General features: G+C 49.7%; 1 protein-coding gene across 2 annotated transcripts; it reads right to left on the bottom strand.

Moving 5' to 3' along the window:
* Nucleotides 1–2,457: 2,457 nt before the first annotated feature.
* Fam3d (family with sequence similarity 3, member D) lies at nucleotides 2,458–20,531 on the bottom strand. Of its 2 annotated transcripts, XM_013010437.1 has the most exons (9): nucleotides 20,482–20,531; nucleotides 17,903–18,010; nucleotides 14,223–14,246; nucleotides 10,727–10,844; nucleotides 9,061–9,119; nucleotides 6,648–6,698; nucleotides 5,231–5,315; nucleotides 3,709–3,835; nucleotides 2,458–2,723 (listed from the first exon to the last, which is right to left on the bottom strand). In XM_013010437.1, the coding sequence occupies exons 1-9, from the start codon at nucleotides 20,492–20,494 to the stop codon at nucleotides 2,634–2,636; spliced, it is 675 nt and encodes a 224-aa protein (XP_012865891.1). In that variant the 5' UTR covers nucleotides 20,495–20,531; the 3' UTR covers nucleotides 2,458–2,633. The 2 variants fall into 2 exon arrangements, with proteins under 2 accessions (XP_012865891.1, XP_012865892.1); XM_013010438.1 differs by lacking the exon at nucleotides 14,223–14,246.
* Between the last annotated feature and the right edge of the window lie 636 nt (nucleotides 20,532–21,167).

Genomic DNA, 21,167 nt, shown 5'->3' with positions numbered 1-21,167 from the left:
TGGCTCCAGAGAGCCTTCCTCCTTGGCCATTGTCTTGCTTGCATAGTCTTTACTGGTTCCTTTAAAATTTTATATGGTGTTCTTGCTTGTCGTAAAGAAAACTTTCCAAATGTACAAAAGTGTTTATGGCAACTTCCTGCCACTTGGATTCCAGCGTGGCTTCTGGCCAGGTATTTTCCTAGGCATTCACTGACATGGGTGTAAAGTGGTTTTGGGAGAAGGGGCAGGAAACTCCCCATTTGGCCCCTGACGCTGGTCTAGGGTAGGTTGGGAGGAAGGGGCTTGTGGGATGGCTGGGTGGGAGCTCTTTCTCACTTCTTCTGCTTACATTGCTCATGGCTGCCCCTCCAGACTCTGGGCATTGCCCTCCGTCCACCCCTCCCCCACCCCACCCACCCTGGCCAAGAGCACTTAGATCTTATACATATCATTTATATACATACATACATATAGATAGTTTAGATATAGATATAGATTGATTGGTTGTGGGGCTTGAATGCTGGGGCTGGGCGCTGTCCCTCAGCTCTTCAGCTCAAGGCTAGTGCTCTACCACTTGAGCCACAGCACCACTTCCAGTTTTCTGGTGATTAATTGGAGATAAGAGTCTCTCTGACTTTCCTTGCCCAGGCTGGCTTTGAACTGCGATCTTCAGATCTCAGCCTCCTGTGGAGCTAGGATTACAGACGTGAGCCACTGGCTAGATCAAATATTTTAATCATTAATATAAAAATAACATTCTCCTCAGTTCATATTTTGCTTTTCAAATCCAAAAAACATCTTCCTTTTGTTATCCTCCTGGCTTCACATCAGGCCGGAGGCCAAGATGGTTATTATCGCTGCTTTATAGATAAGCCATCCAAGGTTACTTTATGTACTGATTTCAGTGTGTGTGTGTGTGTGTGTGTGTGTGTGTGTGTGTGTCCATCCGTGTCCATATCAGGGCTTAAACTCAGGGCCTCAGTGCTCTCACTCAGTATTTTCAGTCATGGCTGGCTCTCTACCACTTGAGCCATGCCTCCTGTTCTGCCTTTTGCTGGTAAACTGCAGATAATACTCTCTTGATTCTGGACACTGTTTTTGACCTCACTGCCACTGGAGCCCACGGTGGTCCCTGGTGGGAGGTGCCCACGCTCCGCTTCTCTACGCAAGGCCTCCCTGTCCCTAGGACTTGGAAGCTGTCCCTCTGTTCCCTGTGGCGGGGGTCCCTTCCCCGTGCTGCTGCCGCCTCCCTGGCACCAGGCTTTCTGGTCCCATAAGCCCCTCTTGGACCCCATCAAGAGCCCCAAGATTCATGGCTGCACCCAGCGCCCCAGCAGCAGCTGGCGCTGCCAGGGCTTGGCTGGGAGCTCACTGTGAAGCCACAGGCGGGCGCTGTTCTCCGCATGGGGGGCAGACAAGGAGTGCCTAGGAATTCATGTCACCACGTGCCAGCACCCCTGAACAGACGGGGGGTCCCCAGCGCCCTACAGGCCCTCAGGATGCTTCTGAGGTGTATGCTCTAAACAGATTCCTAGCAGGGTTTGGGATTTTGCCTGGGTCTCTGACAGAGGTAGCTGGGTTGACAGCATGCCCCTTATTGGCTGCTCCCTTCCTGGCGTCATTTCCATGTCTGGTGTCTTATTGGTGTTTCCTGGCCCTTGCCCCTCCCGCCGACCCCCGGCCCCCAGCACAGAATCCTTGACTCAGGCTCTGCTCCCAGGAAGAGGGACTAAGTCAGGCCGCTGTTCCCTTCCCAGCTCGACCAGCTCCTTCTTCACTTGTTCACACATTGGGTTGGGACCATGTTCTCTGCATCCGGGCCTCTGACGCCCCCTGTTCCCGTTCACCTTGCACGGATACAGGGAAGGAAAGATTTAAAAAGCAAAAAACAACAAAACCACCTAACTGACATTCCTATGACACGCAGCTCCAATCCAGCCACCCTATGCTGACCCCAAGCCTGCCCAAATGCAGGGCCTGCGCTAACTGCGTCTAGAACAATTCCAAATGAGGCAGCTTCACGGTTAGAAAGTCCGTTCAAGCCAGGCACCGACGGCTCATGCCTGTAATCCTAGCTACTCAGGAAGCGGAGAGCTGAAGATTGTGGTTCAAAGCCAGCCCAGGCAGGAAAGTTCCTGAGATTCTTATCTCCAATTAATCACAGGAAAAAAAAAACAAAACAAACCTGGTGGCTCAAGGGACAGTGTGCTAGCCTTGAGCAAAAAAAAAAAAAAATGCTCAGGGGACAGCATCCAGGTCATGAGTTCAAGCCCTAGGAAACACACACACACACACACACACAAGTCCATTCAATATCAGCAAAAATAGAATTTAATCTTGCTCAAGTCTGGGCAGCCAGTCCTTCTGGGGGGATGGCCACCCACAGTCCCTGACAGAGAACCCCTGTTCTCTCCACAGAGCCCTGACGCTGCCATCGCCAGGCAGAGGGGGGGGGCAGGGGACAAAGGACAGGGGACACTTCGTTGTTGCAGAGGGGTGGCCGGTCATATGTGCAGGGCAGCGGGCACTGTCCACACAGCTACTTCCTCCTCTTCCTCTGGATCTGTCCCTGCTGGCGCAGCAGCAGCCACCCTGAGCTCTGCTCCCAAGTCAGCCAGAAAGTTCTTTGGGCTCCTGGCCCAGGAAGGGCTGGCCTAGAATACCTTCCTGGGCACGCAGCCCTCCAGCTCCAGCAGCTCTGGCCATCCCTCATATTTGTTGGTGTCTGGGCTATTCTTCAAGAACTAGAGAGGAGAAAGAGGAAGATGTAGACAATGGCAGAGGCTGGCATTCACCTGGCTTCTCAACACTTCAATGGATCCCTTGCTTCATCCTCACCACAGTTGCGTATCACAGATAGGGGAAACCGAGGCTCAGAGGGGAGCTACAACTTTCCCAGAGTCTAAGAAATGGGATTAGAGCTCAGTTATGGTTGGTTAGGCTCTGTATGTGTGTGTGTGTGTGTGAAAGAGAGAGAGAGAGAGAGAGAGAGAGAGAAAGTTAGCTTGTGCTACATCATCTTTCTCTTCCCTCTAGGATACCCCCAGTAGCAATAGTAGCCTGAAAAGAAGAAAAAGACTAGCAATTCGTGAGCACTGTTGGATGTCTGGCACAATCCTGTACTCTCTTGTATGTTTTATCTGCACAGTGGTTCCAGGGGGTACAAACCGAGTCCACTGCATTATACAAATGGGGAAACTAAGGCCCAGAGAGCCTAAAGTCACTGCCCGTGGTCCTCTGGCAGAGAGGTAGCAGAACCCCTGTGAAATAGCAACTCATTACTGCCAAGAAATCCAGACAGAGAGCAAAACCAGGTTGTATTTTAAATGCTGGCTCAGGCTTAGTTTATGAAACACACACACACACACACACACACGCACACACACACACACACACGCACACACACACACACACACCCCTACTGAAATAATTGAGCAATGAGGAAACAAAAGATAAATTCTCCAAGCTGCTTCCCAAAGGCCAACTTTCCTGTGTGTGGGGATATGGCGGCTTGGTCCTGCGAGGGGCTTGGCTACTTCTGATAGGTCTAGACCTTTAGCTAACAAGAAGGAAGAGCACCTGCCCGGCCAGTACAGCCTCGGCCTCAGCCTCTTCCCAGACTCTTGCCCTGGGGCCTCATGGATGCACCATCTTGAGTCAGAGTGAAGGCCGGTGGTGGTCCTCACTACCCCCCACCCCTGGCTGACAGGGAGGCAGCCAGGAACTTACCTGCTCAAAGGGGCTTTTGTTCTTGAGGTCTCTGGCCCCTAAGAAGACCCAGCTATCCCGGAAGCCCAGATTTGTGGCATAGACACTCCCCAATTTGGAGAAGAGCTTCCTGATTTCGTCATTCATTCTGGAGAGGAGCAGAGGACATCGACAAAAGGGAGGGGGAGGGGGTGAGCTCAGGGACACGGCCTGAGTTCATGGGGGTAGGGGGAGGACCAGGAGATTCATCCTACGTGTCCTTGCTCAGGGTACAGCCGGAGAGGCACAACGCCAGCACTGCTCTGTTTATAATGATCACACAAGTTCCTCAACAAACACAGGGCATTACCAAGAAGCAGCTCCCCTCCCTTGATGCAAGTGTTGTAAGGATTTTAGTGCTAGCATGGTTGTGTCACAGTAGGATGGGTTGTGTAAAGTGCATTGTTAGGCGTTTACTTAACAGGTGAATATGATAAAGTGTATTTGCACACACTCAGAGGCCTGCGGTGTCACTACACAGCCTAGCTTTGTGGGACCGCGTTGCATGCAGTTCACTGTTGCATAACGAACTGAGGTCGTACATCTCATGACTAGACATAATTATATTTTCTCACTTCACTCTAGAGGTTGAATATTCTTCCAGGTAGGTGTTTTTCACATCATTTTTTTTTTTGTGTGTGTGTGGGGGGTTATGGATGGGTAGTACTGGGGCTTGAACTCAGAGCCTTGTACTCTTGCTTGCCTTTCTGCTTTCTTGGATAGTGCTGTATCACTTGAGTCTTGCTTCCAGCCTGACATTTGCTGGTTAACTGGAGTCTTGTGGACTTTGTTGTTGTTGTTTTATTTTCTGCTTAAGCTGCCTTTGAATCTCAATCCTCTGGCTCTCAGCTTCTTGAGTAGCTGATACCTGGCTTTGCTGTTTTTGATGCCTGCCTGCCTGCTTTTCTTTCTTTATCTCTTTCTTTCTTTCTTTCTTTCTTCCTTCCTTCCTTCCTTCCTTCCTTCCTTCCTTTCTTCCTTCCTTCCTTCCTTCCTTCCTTCCTTCCTCTCTTTCTTCATTCCTCTCTCCCTTCCTTCCCTCCCTCCCTCCCCCTCTCTCTCTTCCTTTCTTTCTTTCTTTTCTTTCTTCCTTTCAGTTCAGTTGTGGGGACAGAGCCGGGGCGCTGTCCCTGAGCAATTCAGCTCAAGGCTTAGTGCTCTACCACTTTGAACCACAGCTCCACCTCTGGTTTTTTAGTGGTTTATTGGAGATAAGAGTCTCACAGACTTTCCTGTCCTGGCTGGCTTTGAACCTTGAGCCTCAGATCTCAGCCTCCTGAATACATAGGATTACAGGTGTGAGCCACTGGCACCCAGCTAGTTTATCACTACTTTGATGGAAACTGCGAAGAATCTGTCAGAAAATCTCTTTGCACACTCACCCGCTGATTTCTTTAGGATCAGTTGCCAGAGGGCTGGCAGAGGTGGTAAAGGGCGTGCAGGTGTATGCAGATATTTGGTGTGCATCACACCGGGGAGCCAGCAGGTGGCGCTGCCCACTTACTTGGTCCCTGGGTCATCATAGGAGGCCACCAGCACCAGCACACCCTCCGGGATTTCTACAAGGAATTTCTCTAGGAGTTTGGGATCTGAGGAGGGGGAAAAGGGTGTTGTTACTCAGGGGAAGTGGCTGCTGCTCATTCTCATTTTCTTGTGCTGTCCGGAGGCCGGCAGGCTCGTACCACACTGAGAATCCATGGGAACATCCTGGGCTCTTTGCCCAGCCTTGACCTTTTCCTCACAGGTCACTACTCACATTGTCTTATACTGACTTAGAGGATGTACCAGGTGGCCGTGAACAATCAAAACCCCTAGAACAGAGCCCCAGTGTCCTACCCGGAACTGTGTCAACCATCTGTTTGTGTCTTTTTTTTTTTTTTTTTAAGTATTGGAGAATGAGCCCAGGATGGGTGCTTTACCACTTGAGCTCTGCCCCCAACCCCACTATTTGTTTTTTTTAATGCTTCTTGAAACCTATGATCTCACAGAACAGAGAACAGGCCTGGGTCAGATGTGGGTGTGAGCTCTCTGAACTTTGCTGATATGTTTCCATTATGTTTGTTTATTTTGCCATCTATCATCCATTCATCCATCCTCCCATCCATGTATTTTTGGTCCAGCAATGGGGCTTGAACTCAGAGCCTTTAGTTCTTGTTTGCCTTTTTTTTTTTGCTCACAGTTGGAGCTCTACATGCCCCTAGTTCTGACTTTTTACTGGTTAATTGTAATTAAGACTCTCCTGGATTTGTCTGACTACCCAGGTTGGCTTTAAACTGCAATTCTCAGATCTCAGTCTCCCGAGTAGCTAGAATTATAGGGAGACACCTTTCTGGACCTTTTTTTTTTTTTTAATCAGGTCCTTTCTGGACCTCAGCAGATCCTTTCCTGTTCCTGATTCCAAGGTCAGCATGACCTTGGAAGAGACCAGCTTCCCCAGCAGAGCTGAGTGGGGTACTCGTGCGGACCTACACCCATCTCCTCAGCACATCAGTGAATGAGTGTCTGGTCTCAATGCAACACTGGACTCTTTGGTCTGGTCTTTCCAGTCCTCCAGAATCCACTGGCCCCTGGAAAACTGGACGTCCTGGGAGGTGCTGAGGAGTCAGGATTGTGATTTTCCTGATAGCCTTCAGCGCCTGGCTGGGCTGGGCCATGTCTGAGAAATGTGTGGAACTTGGGATTCAGTGGGAGACTCTGTGTTTGCTTCCTTCTGTTGATCAAACCCCTCCCACACCCATGGACATTTCCTGATACCAGCTCCCCCCTTCCTCAACCATTGTACTTAAATCCTTGTCTCAGGATCTACCACATGGAGATCCTCATAAAGACTACAGGAAGGAATTTCAAAGGCTGCAGGACAACCCAGAGGCCCCCCCCCCCGCCTTCCCCACCAAGCTTCCCAGTGCCCCAGAGATGCCTACCTCCAGAGTACATGTCGAAGGAGCCCTGTCTCAGCACGTGCCCTGTGCTTCCTAGTGGATAAGAGAGCAGAATGGTTACTTCCTGTAAATGCCACTCATTCTGATGGCCACTGTGCTGAAACAACAACAAACAAAACAGGATGAGAATGAATGGAATCGGGTCCTGCAGAGTGCATGTGAGACCAAAGGAGGTACCCAGTAGCTGCTGGGCTGATTCAAGAGCTATAAGAACATGTGGCCAAGGGGCTGGGAAGGTGGCTCAGTGGTAGAGTGCTTGCCTTGCATGCATGAGGCCCTGGGTTCGATTTCTCAGCACCACATAAGCAAAAAGAAAAAAGCCAGAAGTGGCGCTGTGGCTCAAGTGGTAGAGCGCTAGCCTTGAGCTGAAGAGCTGAGGGACAGCGCCCAGGCCCAGAGTTCAGGCCCCATGACTGGACCAAAAACAAAACAATAAAAACAACAACAACAAAAAGAACATGTGGCCAAGCATCCAGAATCAAAAAGAATTTAGCCAAGGGACTCTTGTGTGTGTGTTGTCTTGCCTATTGCTAACACGTGACTTACTGTGTGTGTGTGTGTGTGTGTGTGTGTGTGTGTGTGTGTGCTGGTACTTGAACCTTGGGCCCAGTCCCTCAGTTTTTCTGCTCAAGGCTAGTGCTCTAACACTTAAGCCACTTCTGGCTTTTATTTTTATTTTTTAGTGATTAATTGGAGATAAATGTCTTATGGACTTTCCTACCACGGCTGACTTTAAACCGTTATCCTCAGAACTCAGTCTCCTGAATATCTAGGATTACAGGTAGGAGCTACCAGTGTCTGGCAAGAATGAGATTTTGAGCAAATAGAAAGATACCTATGGGTACATTTTAGCTGCCAAACAGTAATAAGGACTTTTTGTCATAATTGTCACCACCTAACTAGAAAATCAGCAACTTGAGCCTTACAACTTTTGAGGGCCAAGGATTTTGCATGGGGTTCAATGGTACTCAGGATCCCAGAGTGGGGTCACTGGAATTGCTTTTGCAGGTTTTGAAAGAAAGGCCCAAGTCCGTTAGGGCACCTGGTGAGTTGGAGGAAAGGCACAGTTCTCACTTCTCACCACTAGATGGCAATGTTGCAGAAGAGATGGCCCCTCTGTGGCTTTTGGAAGAGGGTGGGTACAGTGGCAAATGGCTGGGCAGGTGCCAGCAGGTTCACTTGGCAGCCCCTTCCAGCTTCATGGAGCTCCATCGAGCTTCACCCAGGGTCCTTGGAAAGCAGTAAAACTACTTTTGTGATTGTGCAGGTCTTTCTGGAATTGGTACGTGGTAACATACAATAAACTTTCTCAGAGGAAGCTTTGCCCACTAAAAGGTTAAGCATCTCACTGTGTAGCAATGCTTTTGTTGTTCTGGCTCATTATGTAGATGGGATGAGCCTGGGGCCTGGGGAAGATTTGTGACCCTCCCTGAAACTGTCTCACAGTACTATTTACATGCCCAGAGACTCTTCTAGCCTAAGGAGGTGCTTCACCTGAGTGATTAAGACCCAGAGTCAGCCTGATCTAAGTTCAGTTCTAGGTGGTTCTATTGGCTGTGTGACCTTGGGCATGTTGCATAACCTTTCCGAGTCTGATTCTTTCCTGGAAAATGGAGATTTGAAGATACATCCATTCTAGCTAGCCACCTATAAGTGCTCAACATATTTTAGCTGTTACATTATTTAAAAGACAAAAAGGCATGGCTTGGTGAGAGACAGGGCAGGAGAGTTTCTCAGGTGTCCCCTGTTTAGAAGTGGCATTCAACAGGTTTTAGTCAGAACCATTTCCTGCCCTCACTGCCAGGAGTCATGGAAACTGAGATCTTCACTGTCCTCTAGGGTCTGGCATACATGGAAGGGTCGACCCTGCAGATTCCCCCACCCCCCAGGCTTGGCAGATTATCGTGACAGTGTTCCAGCCTCCCTGCCTCAAGCCTCAAGTCTGAGATGGAGAGAGGTCTCTAGAATGCTGGGCTGGCACTTCTGCCCTATGCAGAGGCCTGCTGTGTTGATCATCAGAGCCATACTACTTCTGCTAATGCTTGGTTCTGCGCCTGCCAGAGCCTGCCTCCTGATCCTCAGGCCTCCCTGCTGCCTGCTTCTTCATTTCAGCCCTCTCCTCCTCTCTCTTCTCTCCCCTGCCTCCACTGCTCTCTGCACTGTTGTAGGAACCTCCCTGATTTTTCTCCTGGCTACCTGAGCTGCCCATCATCAACCCCACCTCTGGAACCTTCCCTGGCTGCCCCTTACATGCTGGCTCCCCTCAGTGTTGCACCCACAGGAGCTGCGAAGCCAGGGCCTGCCCTTCTAGTTCATGGCTGTCTCCTGTTCTGGGTAGGGCCTGGCCCACACTGGTTGCTGAGCACACCTGTTGAATGACTGTGGGTCCACTCACCATTCACCACAGCAATGTTCAGGCCTCTGCCCACGTTGTTCTTCACAGGACTCATGATACTGAAGGTGGGGAAGAGAAACAGAGTGCAACTGTGGATTTCAAGTGAGGAATAATTACTCGGCTTTTGTCATAGGAACTCTGAGGGGAGGGGAGCCAGGTGGCTCAGGGCAAAATCTCAAGGAAAACACAGGGAAGATCTGGGCTGTTGGTTTCCTCCTGGAAGCTGGTGGTGGGTCAGATTCTTGGAGCAGTTGTCTCTGAGCAGTGTGCTCAGAGAAGATTCAGGGCCCCTGTCTGGGGACTCCAAGGTGCTGGAGTTAGAGGAGGCCTCCTTCTCCAGACCAGAAAGTTAGTGCCATCTTGGGGTGACAAGATCCCCTCATGACCACAGCTGTGTTCCTATTGTTCCAACGTGTACACCCGGTCCTCTGGAAAGTCTATCCTTCTCTACTTGGGATGGCTGGTTCTTGGGATTCACCTGTTCCAGGGCTGGGCAAGCAGAGCCTCCTAGGCCCTTGGTCGCAGTGATTGGAACCCAGGGTAGTCAATGAGATTCATTGGGGGGCTGGGCTGGGCTAATCTGTCATTCCAACCAGTGACTCTGTCTTTTACTGCACAGAGAAGTCTGTTTTCAGGAGAGAGAAATGAAGATAGAGGAAGTAGAGTTAAAGAGCATGTAAGAGGGAGTCCTCATGAGCTAGATTGAACTTCTGGATCCAGCTGATCCTGAAGCTCATGTCTTTTGGCCTTTTAGATACACGAGCCAGTAAGATCTCGCTTTGCCCAAACAAATTGTACTTAAGTTCTGAATCTTGACTTTATAAGACTCATCCTTCCTCTGCTTTAGGATGAGCTTGTCCCAGGGCCTTTCCTATCATCTGGGTTGGGTAAGGGGTATACCATGATTCTCCTATGTCTACGTGGCAGCCCGGCTGCCAGCTTCACCTGGGCTTTTCATGCCTGGGTTTTGATCTGAAACTTTGTTTGTAGGCATCCCTTTTTCTTTTTTTTTCAGAAGGCCCAACTTGGCTGTTAGATGGATCTGAGTTCAAAAGTCAGGATCTTACGTTTATCTTGGCAGATGACCTTCTCTGAGCCTCATTCTCCTGTTCTTTTTCTTTTCTTTCTTTTACTTTTTACTTCCTCCTCTTCCTCCTCCTCCTCCTCCTTTTTCTTCTTCTGGTCCTAGGTCTTGAACTCAGGGCCCAAGTGCTGTCCCTGAGCCTCTTTGTACTCAAGGTTGGCGTTTTACTACTTGTGCCCCAGCACCACTTCTGGCTTTTTCTGAGTCGTTTATTGGAGGTAAGAGTCTTACAGACTTTTCCTGCCCAGGCTGGCTTCAAACTATGCTCCTCAGATCTCAAGCCTCCTGAGTCGCTAGGATTACAGGTGTGAACCACTGGCACCCGACTACTTTCCTGTTCTTTACAGCCCTCTCCCAGTATGCTGGGGAGGAAAAGAGACAGCATTCTGAAGGGCTAAGCAAGGTGGGGCAGGGCTGGGTGTTGTCAGGATGATGATGACTTGTACCACACACCTGTCCCCTGAACTTGCTAATGAATGAATGAATGGAATGGAGGAATGAATGGATGGAAGAAATGCAAGGCTGGAAATGTAGGCCTTCCATGCCTTTCACACCCTTCCCCACCAGCCCCCAGGTACTTACATTTCATTTTCAAAGCACATGGAAGGGCCCACGACGTTGGCAGCCCCACTGCAGATTTTAAATGCAAAGAAGTTGTCTGGGCAGGGCTTGCTGAGCCCACACTTGTTCTTTTCCACCCCTGGGGGAGGGAACAGACCAGCCTTGGTGGGCCGCAGCTTGGGAAAGGGCAAAATCTGGGTGATAGGACCTTTTACTAGTGCATCTACCAACCCCATCAAAGCATACAGGAGCCCGTGTGTCTGGCCCATCTGGGATTACTTTAGGGGCCACCCATCATAGCTTCAGTCCTGCAAGAGTGAACACTGGTTGGTAATACCAGGCACCACGAGGTAGGGATTCTCATTAGAAACTCTCTGGGGCCACAGAAACCTTCTGAGTATCCCCAGGGCCCTGGAGATAACCTTGTGGCCCAAGCCAAGAAGTGCAGGCCTCTCTTTGACTAGATTCCTTTGAGGGAAGTCTCTAAGTTCCTCTTGCCTCATTTTCTTCATCTATACAATGGGCACTGATGGGCTTTTCCTGGTGAGTTCTTGGGAACCCCTGAGCATGGCTCAGTGGATTGAATGTCAAGAGCCCTTTACAAAGCCAGGGGCTGGTGGCTCAGGCCTGTAATCCTAGCTATTCAGGAGGCTGAGATATGAGAATCGAGGTTCAAAGCCAGCCCTGGGAAGGAAAGTCTGTGAGACTCTTACCTCCAATGAATCACCAGAAAACCAGAGTGGTGTTGGCTCAAACTGGTAGAGGGCTAGCCTTCAGCAAAAGAAGCTCAGGGACAGTGCCCAGGCCCTGAGTTCAAGCCCCATGACTGACCCAAACTATAAAAGCCCTTCATAAATCACTCATTTACTGAGTACCCACTAAGACCAGCACCTAGTAGGGAATGCCCTTCTTAGTGCTCCACACAGCACTTGAAACCCATTGGGTACTCTGAATGTGGCACCTTCCACTGAGGCCTGGCACCAGAAGAACACGTGTATAGGGCCCCAAGCTGCAGAGTGAGATGTTTGCGAGCTGGGATGCCACCTGTGCCTCCAGCTTGGAAGGTTCTAGTTTATCCTACTGAGTGTTTTTTAGCACCATGTGGCCGCTGGAAGACAGTGGTGGGCAGGCCTGTGCAAGGAATTAGCGAATGTCCACCTGTAAGGGACCCAGGGCAGCTGCTTTCCCTTGGATCCTGTGCCAGGTATTGAGCCGCTCAGCCAGTGTGGTGTTGGAGCCACTTTCCAGGCTTTCTGGGTGCTAGGTAGGGTGATATGCACTTTATATTTATGACCTCATTAAAGGAACCCAGTAGCTGCCCTGCCTAGCTGGATGAATACATGGCCTTGTGCCAGGTCAGGCCTCGGGCTGGGCCGGATGATATGGCTGACACACACAGTTCTCTGAGGCAGATCAGGAAACTAGGTTCCTGCAGGGAGGCCCAGCCCACTGGTAAAATAAGGCTGGCAACTTCGTGGCACTTCTAGAACCAGGGCAGCCCACGCCCAGCTGCCTGCTGGTTTTGGCTGTCTGGGCTGACAGGCTAGCTGGGATGGTTCAAATGGATTGTCTAGATGGTTCTCTGTCCTCAGTGTCAGCATCTACCTGATGTTGCTCCTGAGCTCAAACCAGGGATAATATTGAGAGGGTAAAGGTAGGGACCCCTGGGAAGGACTGTGGACTGTGTCTGGCTTGCCTTCCCTTCTGCCCAGGCAGAATCCCCAGGCTAGACCCTCCCCCACTTCCCCCTCTCCCCCACCCTGCTGATGGTGTTGGGTGGGCATGCCACCTCTTCCCGGGGAGCCTTGGAATCTACCTTATACACCTGCTCTCCTCCAAGAGAGGCCTTTTCTCTTGAGACCAGGGGTGCTTACCTCTGTATAGAAGAGGAGTCTGGGACCCTGGGGCCCCCCTTGGAGTTTGCCCAGAGATTCATCAACTAAGTCTGACAAACCTGCTGTCAACAGCTCAGCTTAAGCAGCTTTTCCAGAATTGATTTTCTGACCATCCAGCCTTCATGGTCAAGCTGCTGGATGAAGAGAGGTATGCCCCGGGGGAGGTAGGGAGAGAACTTAGCCACTTAGAGTCAGGATTTGCTTTCTGAGCTCTGAGAGGCTGCCCCCCCCCGTCCCCCACCTGCCACCAGCTGATCTAAACCCTGGGTCCCACCTCTCTGGGGGCTCTAGTGTTGTTGTTCAGGACCTGGATGGAGCCAGCCTGCTGTCATAGCATTGGATGGATGGGGGTGGGGGAGCAGTCAGGAACCTCAGCGGCTCCTCTGCCAATCTGCCGGGCAAACTGCCAGAAATGTTTTCCAACTGTGAAATTGGGGAGTTGGTTTAGATCAGAATGGTCAAATGGTTTTCCTCTTAAATGTCAGTTTGGACCTACTGCTAGAGGCTTAATGGTGAAGCTTCTGAGGCTGCCTGTGGGCCTGGCTGGAAAGGATGCTGAGATCGATTGGTGATGTCTATTGTGGAGCAGCAGGATGCAAAGTAGCATGTGTGCTTGCATTTGCCATTCTCCTAGAAAATGAGATCTGAGTGCTGTTTTCCCAGATGCTGTGGTTTTCTGTGTCTGTACCAGTGTCTGACTGGGAGGCTTTGGGAAGATGGCATTAAGGGCATTAATGGTTTGTCTTCTTCCTTCATGTAGACTTGGCTGAGCTACCATGTCTTTCTTAAGTCTGTAAAACTCTACCCTTGGAGCTGCATGCAGCCTTCTGCAGAGTTATCACCATGTTGGAAGGGGGATTGGGGGCTGTGGTCTCTTGCAGAGAGACGTTAAGGTGCTGGTCTCTGGACTGGCAGCATAGGGGTGTCTGGCCCCCTACTCCCCCTTACAGCTATGTGACCTTGGCCAGGAGGTCTCAGCTCTCTGAGCCCCACTTTCCTCATCCATAGGGAGGGAATAGTTACAGCACCTACTTAGGGGTACATGCGGGATCACATGAGATGTCTGTGAAGTTGGGAATACAACATCTGGCACATGACCGCTGCCCTTCCAGAGTTCTGGCCCTATTGATGATGTGGCTGCTTTTCCCTCCTCTACCGAGGACAGCTGTCAGCCACCTCCTCCCTGAAGCCCTCCGTGGGTGCCTTTCCTGGAAGCCAGACCACTTCCCCCTCATCTCTTGGCACAATTGCTATTTCTACCCCCGCCAAAGACCATCAGTGCCCCTTCTTGCTTGTTTCAGGTATCTCCAGAGTGCCCGATGGATCTCTGGCACTTCAGAGAAGGCGAATCAAGCCTGAGGTCACCGTGGTAGTGACAAGTAACACAGCTGCCAGCTGGGTGGGGTGGCAGAGGGGAAGAACTGGTCCAGGGCACCATTAGAGCTAAGTCCCTACTGGTGTGAATGGCGAATAGGGCCATGGGACCCCAGGGACCAGGGGCTTCAGAAGGCATCGCTGGCCCTGGAGCCATGGGCATATGGATTTCTCTGCAAGCTGCAGGGCTGGGATCGCACCATGCTGCCCAGAGCAGCTGGTGCGGGGACAGAGGGAGTGGTACTCACGGAGCTCCGGAGGGGCCTTGCCTGCTGGAAAAAGACGATGTGGTTAGACAGTAGGTCTTGGACCAGTTAGGAAGGAGATGGGGCTAGGGCTGGGGGCTGGGGCTTTACAGGGGCACTGCTGACGTGAACTAGCAGCCCTACCTCATCTGGGATCCCTTACACAGGCACTCGTGTGCACACACCCACATACACACCTGCACACACAGGTACACACAGGCACACACACAGTTCTATGCATATGTATATACAAGCATAGATGCCCATGCTCATAGAAACATACATGCACACACATGTGTACATAAAGCACATATTCACGGACACACACACACATAGGCATGCAAGAGCAGACACCTACACATATACGGTCACAAAAGACTTTGTTTTTAGTCTCCTGGGGTCTGGTCTAGGGCTGCTGCTGACTAGGGAAGACTCTACCACTCTAGCCTCACCCTTAGATGCCTCACTCTTTTGCTCTAGTTATTTTTCAGGTAGGGTCTCATGTTTTTGCCCAGGGCTGGTTTCAAACCACAGTCCTCCTACATAGATGGCACCACAGGTGCCTCTTACTGATTAAGATGGGGGGAGGGGGTCTTGCTAACTTTTTGCCTGAGCTGACCTCAAATTACAATCCTTTCTATCTCTGCCTTTCAAGTAGATAGGATTATGGGCATGAATGACTGTACCTGGCCTTTTCTCAAAAGAAGCTGTGTTGTGCTGTGAGCCTCTGGAGGTTGAACTCTACCCCTAGTGTGTGATGCTTCACCTTCCCAGACCTCCATTTCCTTGACCATACATGAAGACCATTACAACTATCTAGGATAGAAGAGGCCTAGCGCACTGTCTGAACCTAGAGAAGGCTGGAATTGCACAGCTGTTTGGCCCCTGTTGAGGTGTCTCTCCTGGCTGCCCATGGTACTGTCTGTGCTGGGTTTTTAGGTGTTGGTCCCATCCTGACATCTTATCCAGTGTCCCAGCTGTCTCTCTGTTTCTGGGTCACATCTCCCACCATCTTGGAGCAGGTCAGCAGAGGCAGCATTCCTTCTCTGGGAGTGCCACAAATCCACACCACCCACCTCAGGCGGCTCTCTATCTTGGAGTGGTCCTAACCTCATCTGCAAGACCTCAGGGGTAGTGAGCAAGTGAGAGGGCGGGGCCCAGGGTTATGCCCCAGATCTTTGGAGACAGAGACTCTTCCTGGCTTGATCCTCCTGGGGCTCTGGGAGAGGGGGAGAAGGGCCTTTTTGGAGAAGCTACAAGGATGTATGGGGAGCTGAAAATGCCATCATACCTGCCTTGGAGAGAAGGCTGTCCTTGAAGTAAATTCTAACCTGTTAGGGTATTTAGCAACAGACAGAGCTCCAGGATGATCAGTCAGGCTCAGGAAGCACCCTGGGAGGGGCACCTGGGGACCCCTGAAACCGGTGTCTCTAGACTTCCCAATTATGTGTACCCAAGGCATCTTGTCTTGTTGAAGCCAGGTGGAGTTGAACTTGTCACACACACCCTAATCTGGAAAAGTCCAGCCTAGCTACCCAGGTAAATCATGCTTTCAGTCTTATTTCTGGGCTACTGGAGCCTTTGGTGGTTTGGAAAAGCTCATAAGCTTCCTCCAGAAAAATATTCTTCCTCCTCTGGGGATGCTGAGTACTTCTTTCTCTAACAGACTGCAAGTTATTAAACACATAAAACAAAACAGACTGGATTACATAGGGAACCAATTATTGTTATGATTACCTATCAGTGCAATAATAACAAAAATGAAGATCTGCTACAGTAATGTATGTGTTTCAGGGCTACCATGGGACGTGGCAGGGCTGGAGGCTCAGAAGTAAGTGAAAGTGCCCCCCTCTTGTGAGTGGGAGACACTCGTGTAAGTGAGGTTTTTTTTAAATAGCTGCTACTGCCAGTATGTCTGATGACCTTGTCTCTTGTCATCCAGACCCTTGTAAATTAAGGCTCTCTCACTCAAACCATGAGCAGGGGCCATCTGTTTCTTATTTGGGGTTCCCTGGAACCTTACACAGAGCTTGACACCTGATGATCATGGATTAGAGGTATCGATCTCTCAAAACCCAGGTTGTTGAGTTCTGACAGGACAAGAATTACTAGGGTTTCCTTCCAATGACTGCCCCTCCCCTTGGGCTGTGGCTGCAGGGGATATAGCCTGAGCTCCATGCCCACCCTAGGACCCATGCACTTCTGGCTCCATCTCCTCTGAGCCAAAATGATCCCTGGTCAGGTCTCTGGGGCTGGGGACATGGTGGCTGCCTACCACCAAGATGAACTTCTAAGTTATCCCAACCTTGGGGCTGGGGAGGATGGCTGACAAGATGCAGATGTACAAGAGGCATCTCAGGCCCTCCTCTGAGGGACTGTGTTAAATACCGAGTGAGTGCTTTCTCAGTGCCTTATGAAGCAGAAAGCCGGCCTGAGTCATTGCAGATTATGCTGGACTTGGTCTTCCAGGAGTACAAAGACAGAAGTACAAATCCCTCTCTCCTTCCTTTAGTCAAAAAAGATTTGATTACAGAGATCTGGGCTCCCATTTCTCTCAAGGGGGAGCTTGGGTGAATTTACAAAATCTCCCTGAGCTTCTGTTGTCTTAGAGTACATGTAACTATACTACAGATCATGTGTGAGTACACTTCATAACCACACTACCAACTACTACCCAGGGTATCTGCACAGACTAGATGATGTGCAGGTGAAGTGTGATGAGCATCTACCATTCATTTGTTCATGCACTCATTCATGTACCCACATACCCATCTACCTGCCATTCCATTCACCCATTTATTGTTTAGTCATTTATCCTATCTACTTGTCTACCCATCCATCATGTACGTATCTCTTTGGTTATTTATCTGTCTACTTACCTACCTACTTGTCTTCCTACTTGTCTATCTAGCCATCTCTCCATCATATACTTTTCCTCTTTCTGTCTCTCTCTCTTTTTTCTTCCTTCCTTCCTTCCTTCCTGTCTACCCATCATCATCCAACTATTCATCCATCCAACCATTCATCATCTATTCATTATTATCCACCTGCCTTCCCACTCATCTATCCTTCCATTTTCTTTTATTCATTATTTATTAGGTATCTACTCTAATTTAGAGTTCTACATACACGAGATAAAAGCCTTGCCTTCAGGAAAAATCACATTCTAGGATGTGGAGACAGAGAACAACCAAGGAAACCAATGAATGAACAGCAACACCATGGATATGGTGGGGTTGTGAAGGAAACAGGCTGAGAGGAGAGGTTAAATGAGGACAGGGGTCATGGTTGGAGCTGGAGTCTCCAGGAAAGGGCTCTGAGCAGGTGACCAGAGCAGCCAGGTGAAGTCTGGGAAATAGCAGGCCCATGGGGTCAGCCTGAGGAGGCTTCCAGGCAGAGGGGCAGTGAGTACAGGGAACCACTCCTCTTCTGCCCCTTCCTCCTGCCCTCTGACCTTCTTTGGTGCAGGTCTACCTGCACCATGACCTTGGAGCACTTCTCTGTTTTCTATGTCTCCTGCCTCTCAATAGCCTGAGGCACCTCATACCCTTCCTCATACCCTTTCTACCAAATGGCTGGGGTCAAAGGAACCTGCACACATTGTCACACCTGGCTCATCCTGGGATGCAGTGCAGTCCCCAGCCCCAGGACATAGACCCTGGCCAGCAGGGGGCCCCTCTCACCCAGCCAGCGTGGCAGACGGATAGTTTTCCTGCTGAAGCTGGAGGAGTTGCGAAGGAAGATCCACAAGGCTACCAGGGCAAAGAGGAGGGCAGACAGGCGAATCAGACCTGCAGGGCAAGAAAACTGTGCTAGGAGGTCACAGGGCCGGACCACAGCTCAAGGCCAAGTACAAGGCCACCCAGTAAGTCCACACATCAGTTCTATCCACATGCCAACAGTGGCACCACTTGGTGAGACCCCTTGTTGTAGGCATAGACCACACCCACACCAGGATCCAGACCGTGGGGCCACTTGGTAAAACCATGAATCATGTGATAGTCAGATGACGAGTACCACCGGATTCCGTGTGGACCCAGGGATGTTTTTCAGTGCTCTTTCTTGGCCTCTGCTTACATCCCCAGAGGGAATCTCTCTGGATAAGGCCTGGGAATCTGCAATTTTGGTTTGTTTTGTTTTTATGCTAGTCCTGTGCCTTGAACTCAGGGCCTAAGCATTGTCCCTAAGCTTTTTTTTTTTTTTTTGGTTCCAGGCTGGCGCTTTGCCACTTGAGCCACTTCTGGCATTTTAAATAGTTAATTCATAAGAGTCTCATAGGATTTTCTGCTCTAGCTGGCTTCTAACTGTGATCCTCAGATCTCAGCCTTCTGAGTCGCCAGGATTACAGACGTGAGCTATGGGTGCCCAGCAGGGGAGCGGGTCTGCATTTTTTATATAGACTTCCTCTCAGATGTCAGGTGAGGCCTGGGAATTGCAGTGGTAGAGCAGGAGGCAGTCAAGTCCTCTCCCCAGTCTATCACAGTACTGCATCCATTGCTCAGAGCAGACATTGGTGCTGTGTGACTCTGGCAAAACCTCAGCCTCACCCTCTGCCAGAGTGGACATGGGAATGTCCTTGCCACTGACATCATGGTTTCTTGGGAGGGTCATTACCGTTACAGTAGCAGGCAGGCTTCCAGAGTTACTTGGGGGTCTGGGGAGGTGCCCCTCCACATTTCCCATCAACTCACAGCCACGACAAACAAGCACATATTGGACTTGTCCAGCAGCTTCAAGATAGGCCACAGCTCCCCAGCCTTCCCTCTCTCACAGATTGCTTCCTGACTGACAACCCTATAATCAGGGAACAATCTTGTATATAGGGTGAACATCTGGAGCTCCCTGTTCCCTTCCTTGCATTACAAGGGCCAGAAAGTGGGTCCCATTTAACTCCTCCTCTGCCTTCTCTATCCTCCAGGCTCAGGCCAAGGTCCTGCATTGTCCTCCAACTCATCTATCAGCATCTGGCCTTGTTCTCTAGCCCTGACTTAGTCTTAGGTACTTGGGGGTTGGGAGGGCATCCTTTAAATTCTGCCAAGTGACAGAAGGGTTTAGGAAATCCCTTGTCTTCTAGCACTCACAGCATGGCTCTGGGCACCCAGGATTCCCCTTGGATTCAGCTCATGTTTGTGCCAGACACTGAGCAAACAGCTTTCAAAGCCATCATCTTAATCCATCTTCAAACTAACCCTAGATGCTTGATAATACTGGTTACCTCCATTTTACAGATAAGGAAACTGAGGTATAGAGAGGCAGTCTGGTTGGCCATGGGTACCTGGCTAGTCAGTTGTAGAAATAAGGCTTAAACCCTGAGAGTAGACTCTAAATCGAATGTTTCTGCCTATTGCCTCAGTTTCTCTGTCTTTACAAAAGGAATACAATGAGTATGAACTAGACACGTTCATATACTGTGCCCAGCCCTAGTGGTTTGAGGATTCTAGCTCGCTTTGGAATAGATATTTTGTCTCTATTTTCTGACCAGGGCTAGGTGTTCCCAAGATGGGAGTGGAGCTCTATAGTCCCATCCAGTGTGGCTCTTGGACAGTGGCTTCTCTAGCCCTTTAGACTAGGGCCAGGAGTCAGCTTTTCTTCTCCCCGCTGGATTGCTTTTTCCTCCTGGAATTTTGGTTTGGTCATTTGACAATGGCTATACCAAACCACTTAAGAACTGAGGCTGGGCAGAGACTAACGTCAGAAAAGTGATTGTGTAGACGGGACATAAATATGCTCACAAGTAGAGTCCCAGTCCATTAACTAATCCACTTTACTGGCCAGCAAGCTTTCTGTTTATGCAAGTTAAAAATTTTTTCCCTCTTGTTTTCATAGTTCCTACCCAAATTCTCTGTGTGAGGAAACTTGGACCGTGTTTACAACTCCAGGCAAGGTCACCACACTCTTCTATTCTCACTGACCACTGGAGTAAGGGAATATTCAGTACGGCAAGGAAAACAACCCTGGAGAGCCATTTCATGCCTGCACAATTAGAAAATAAACATATCCAAGGCCACCATCTGGCCGGAACTCACCTACATCCACGAGCTCATGCTCCTTGGCTTTTCTGTCATACCTCCCAGGACTAAGTTGGTACTTTTATTTATTTCCCTTGAGAAACAGTATGCATAGTCATCATTTTGCCAGGAAAATTTAATAAACTTTTCCTTCTTTTTCTCCAAGTTGGCAATGAGTTCAGGTTACTACATTTCTGGTATCAATTCCAAAGTAAATTTCAGAGACTTTAAGCAGCCATTGAATTTTGACCTACCTGACACTCTCATCCTGTCCAGTGATGGGAGGCGTGGGGTCAGTGGTAACCTGTGGAGAGAAGAAAATCAAATTGAAAACTGGCACTGGGAGACTGAAAATAACACTAGGCATCAGGGACAGCTGTTTTAACTGAGATAATGCTTTTACTTGGGTCCCTTGCTACCTGTCATATGAACAGTAGAGCAACATTCCTCCTTTCCTTTCTGCATCCATCTCTTCCTACTCATGCCCTAAGAGTTATATTCAATTCACCACATTTGGAGAAAGTCTGGCAGGTACTGGGAATTTATTTGCTCATCCATTCATCCATCCATTCACCTTATCTATTCATATATAATGCATCCACCTATTGTTCATCCATCTATATATCCCATCCATCCATCCATCCATCCCTCCATCCATCCACTGATCCATCACATCCATCCACTTTCCTATGTGTGGATTCATTGTCTTCCCACTTGTCTGTCCATCCTTTCCTCTATTCAGCTGGCTGAGACATCAAGCTAGTAGACACGATAAAACCACCAGAGAGCAGAAGTTCAGGTAATCTTTGTTGATATATTGAAATGTGCAGTAATCAGAACACAACTATCACAGGTGCTTTTGTGTCAGGGGCCATGCGTATACATCATCTCCTTTTAAGAACGAGTAAAGAAGACTCACTACGGTTAAGCCCAGGACTAA

Source organism: Dipodomys ordii, unplaced genomic scaffold (genome assembly GCF_000151885.1).
Source record: "Dipodomys ordii isolate 6190 unplaced genomic scaffold, Dord_2.0 Scaffold12, whole genome shotgun sequence".
Classification (NCBI taxonomy): domain Eukaryota; kingdom Metazoa; phylum Chordata; class Mammalia; order Rodentia; family Heteromyidae; genus Dipodomys; species Dipodomys ordii.
This window is presented reverse-complemented; position numbering and strand designations above follow the sequence as displayed.

Excerpts from the sequence above, each read along its gene's own strand:
- Fam3d (XM_013010437.1), bottom strand. Across the intron at positions 14,247-17,902 it reads CCGTCTGCCACGCTGGCTGG|CAGGCAAGGCCCCTCCGGAG; the intron begins GTGAGAGGGGCC and ends GTCTTTTTCCAG. Across the intron at positions 5,316-6,647 it reads CTTCGACATGTACTCTGGAG|ATCCCAAACTCCTAGAGAAA; the intron begins GTAGGCATCTCT and ends CCCCCTCCTCAG.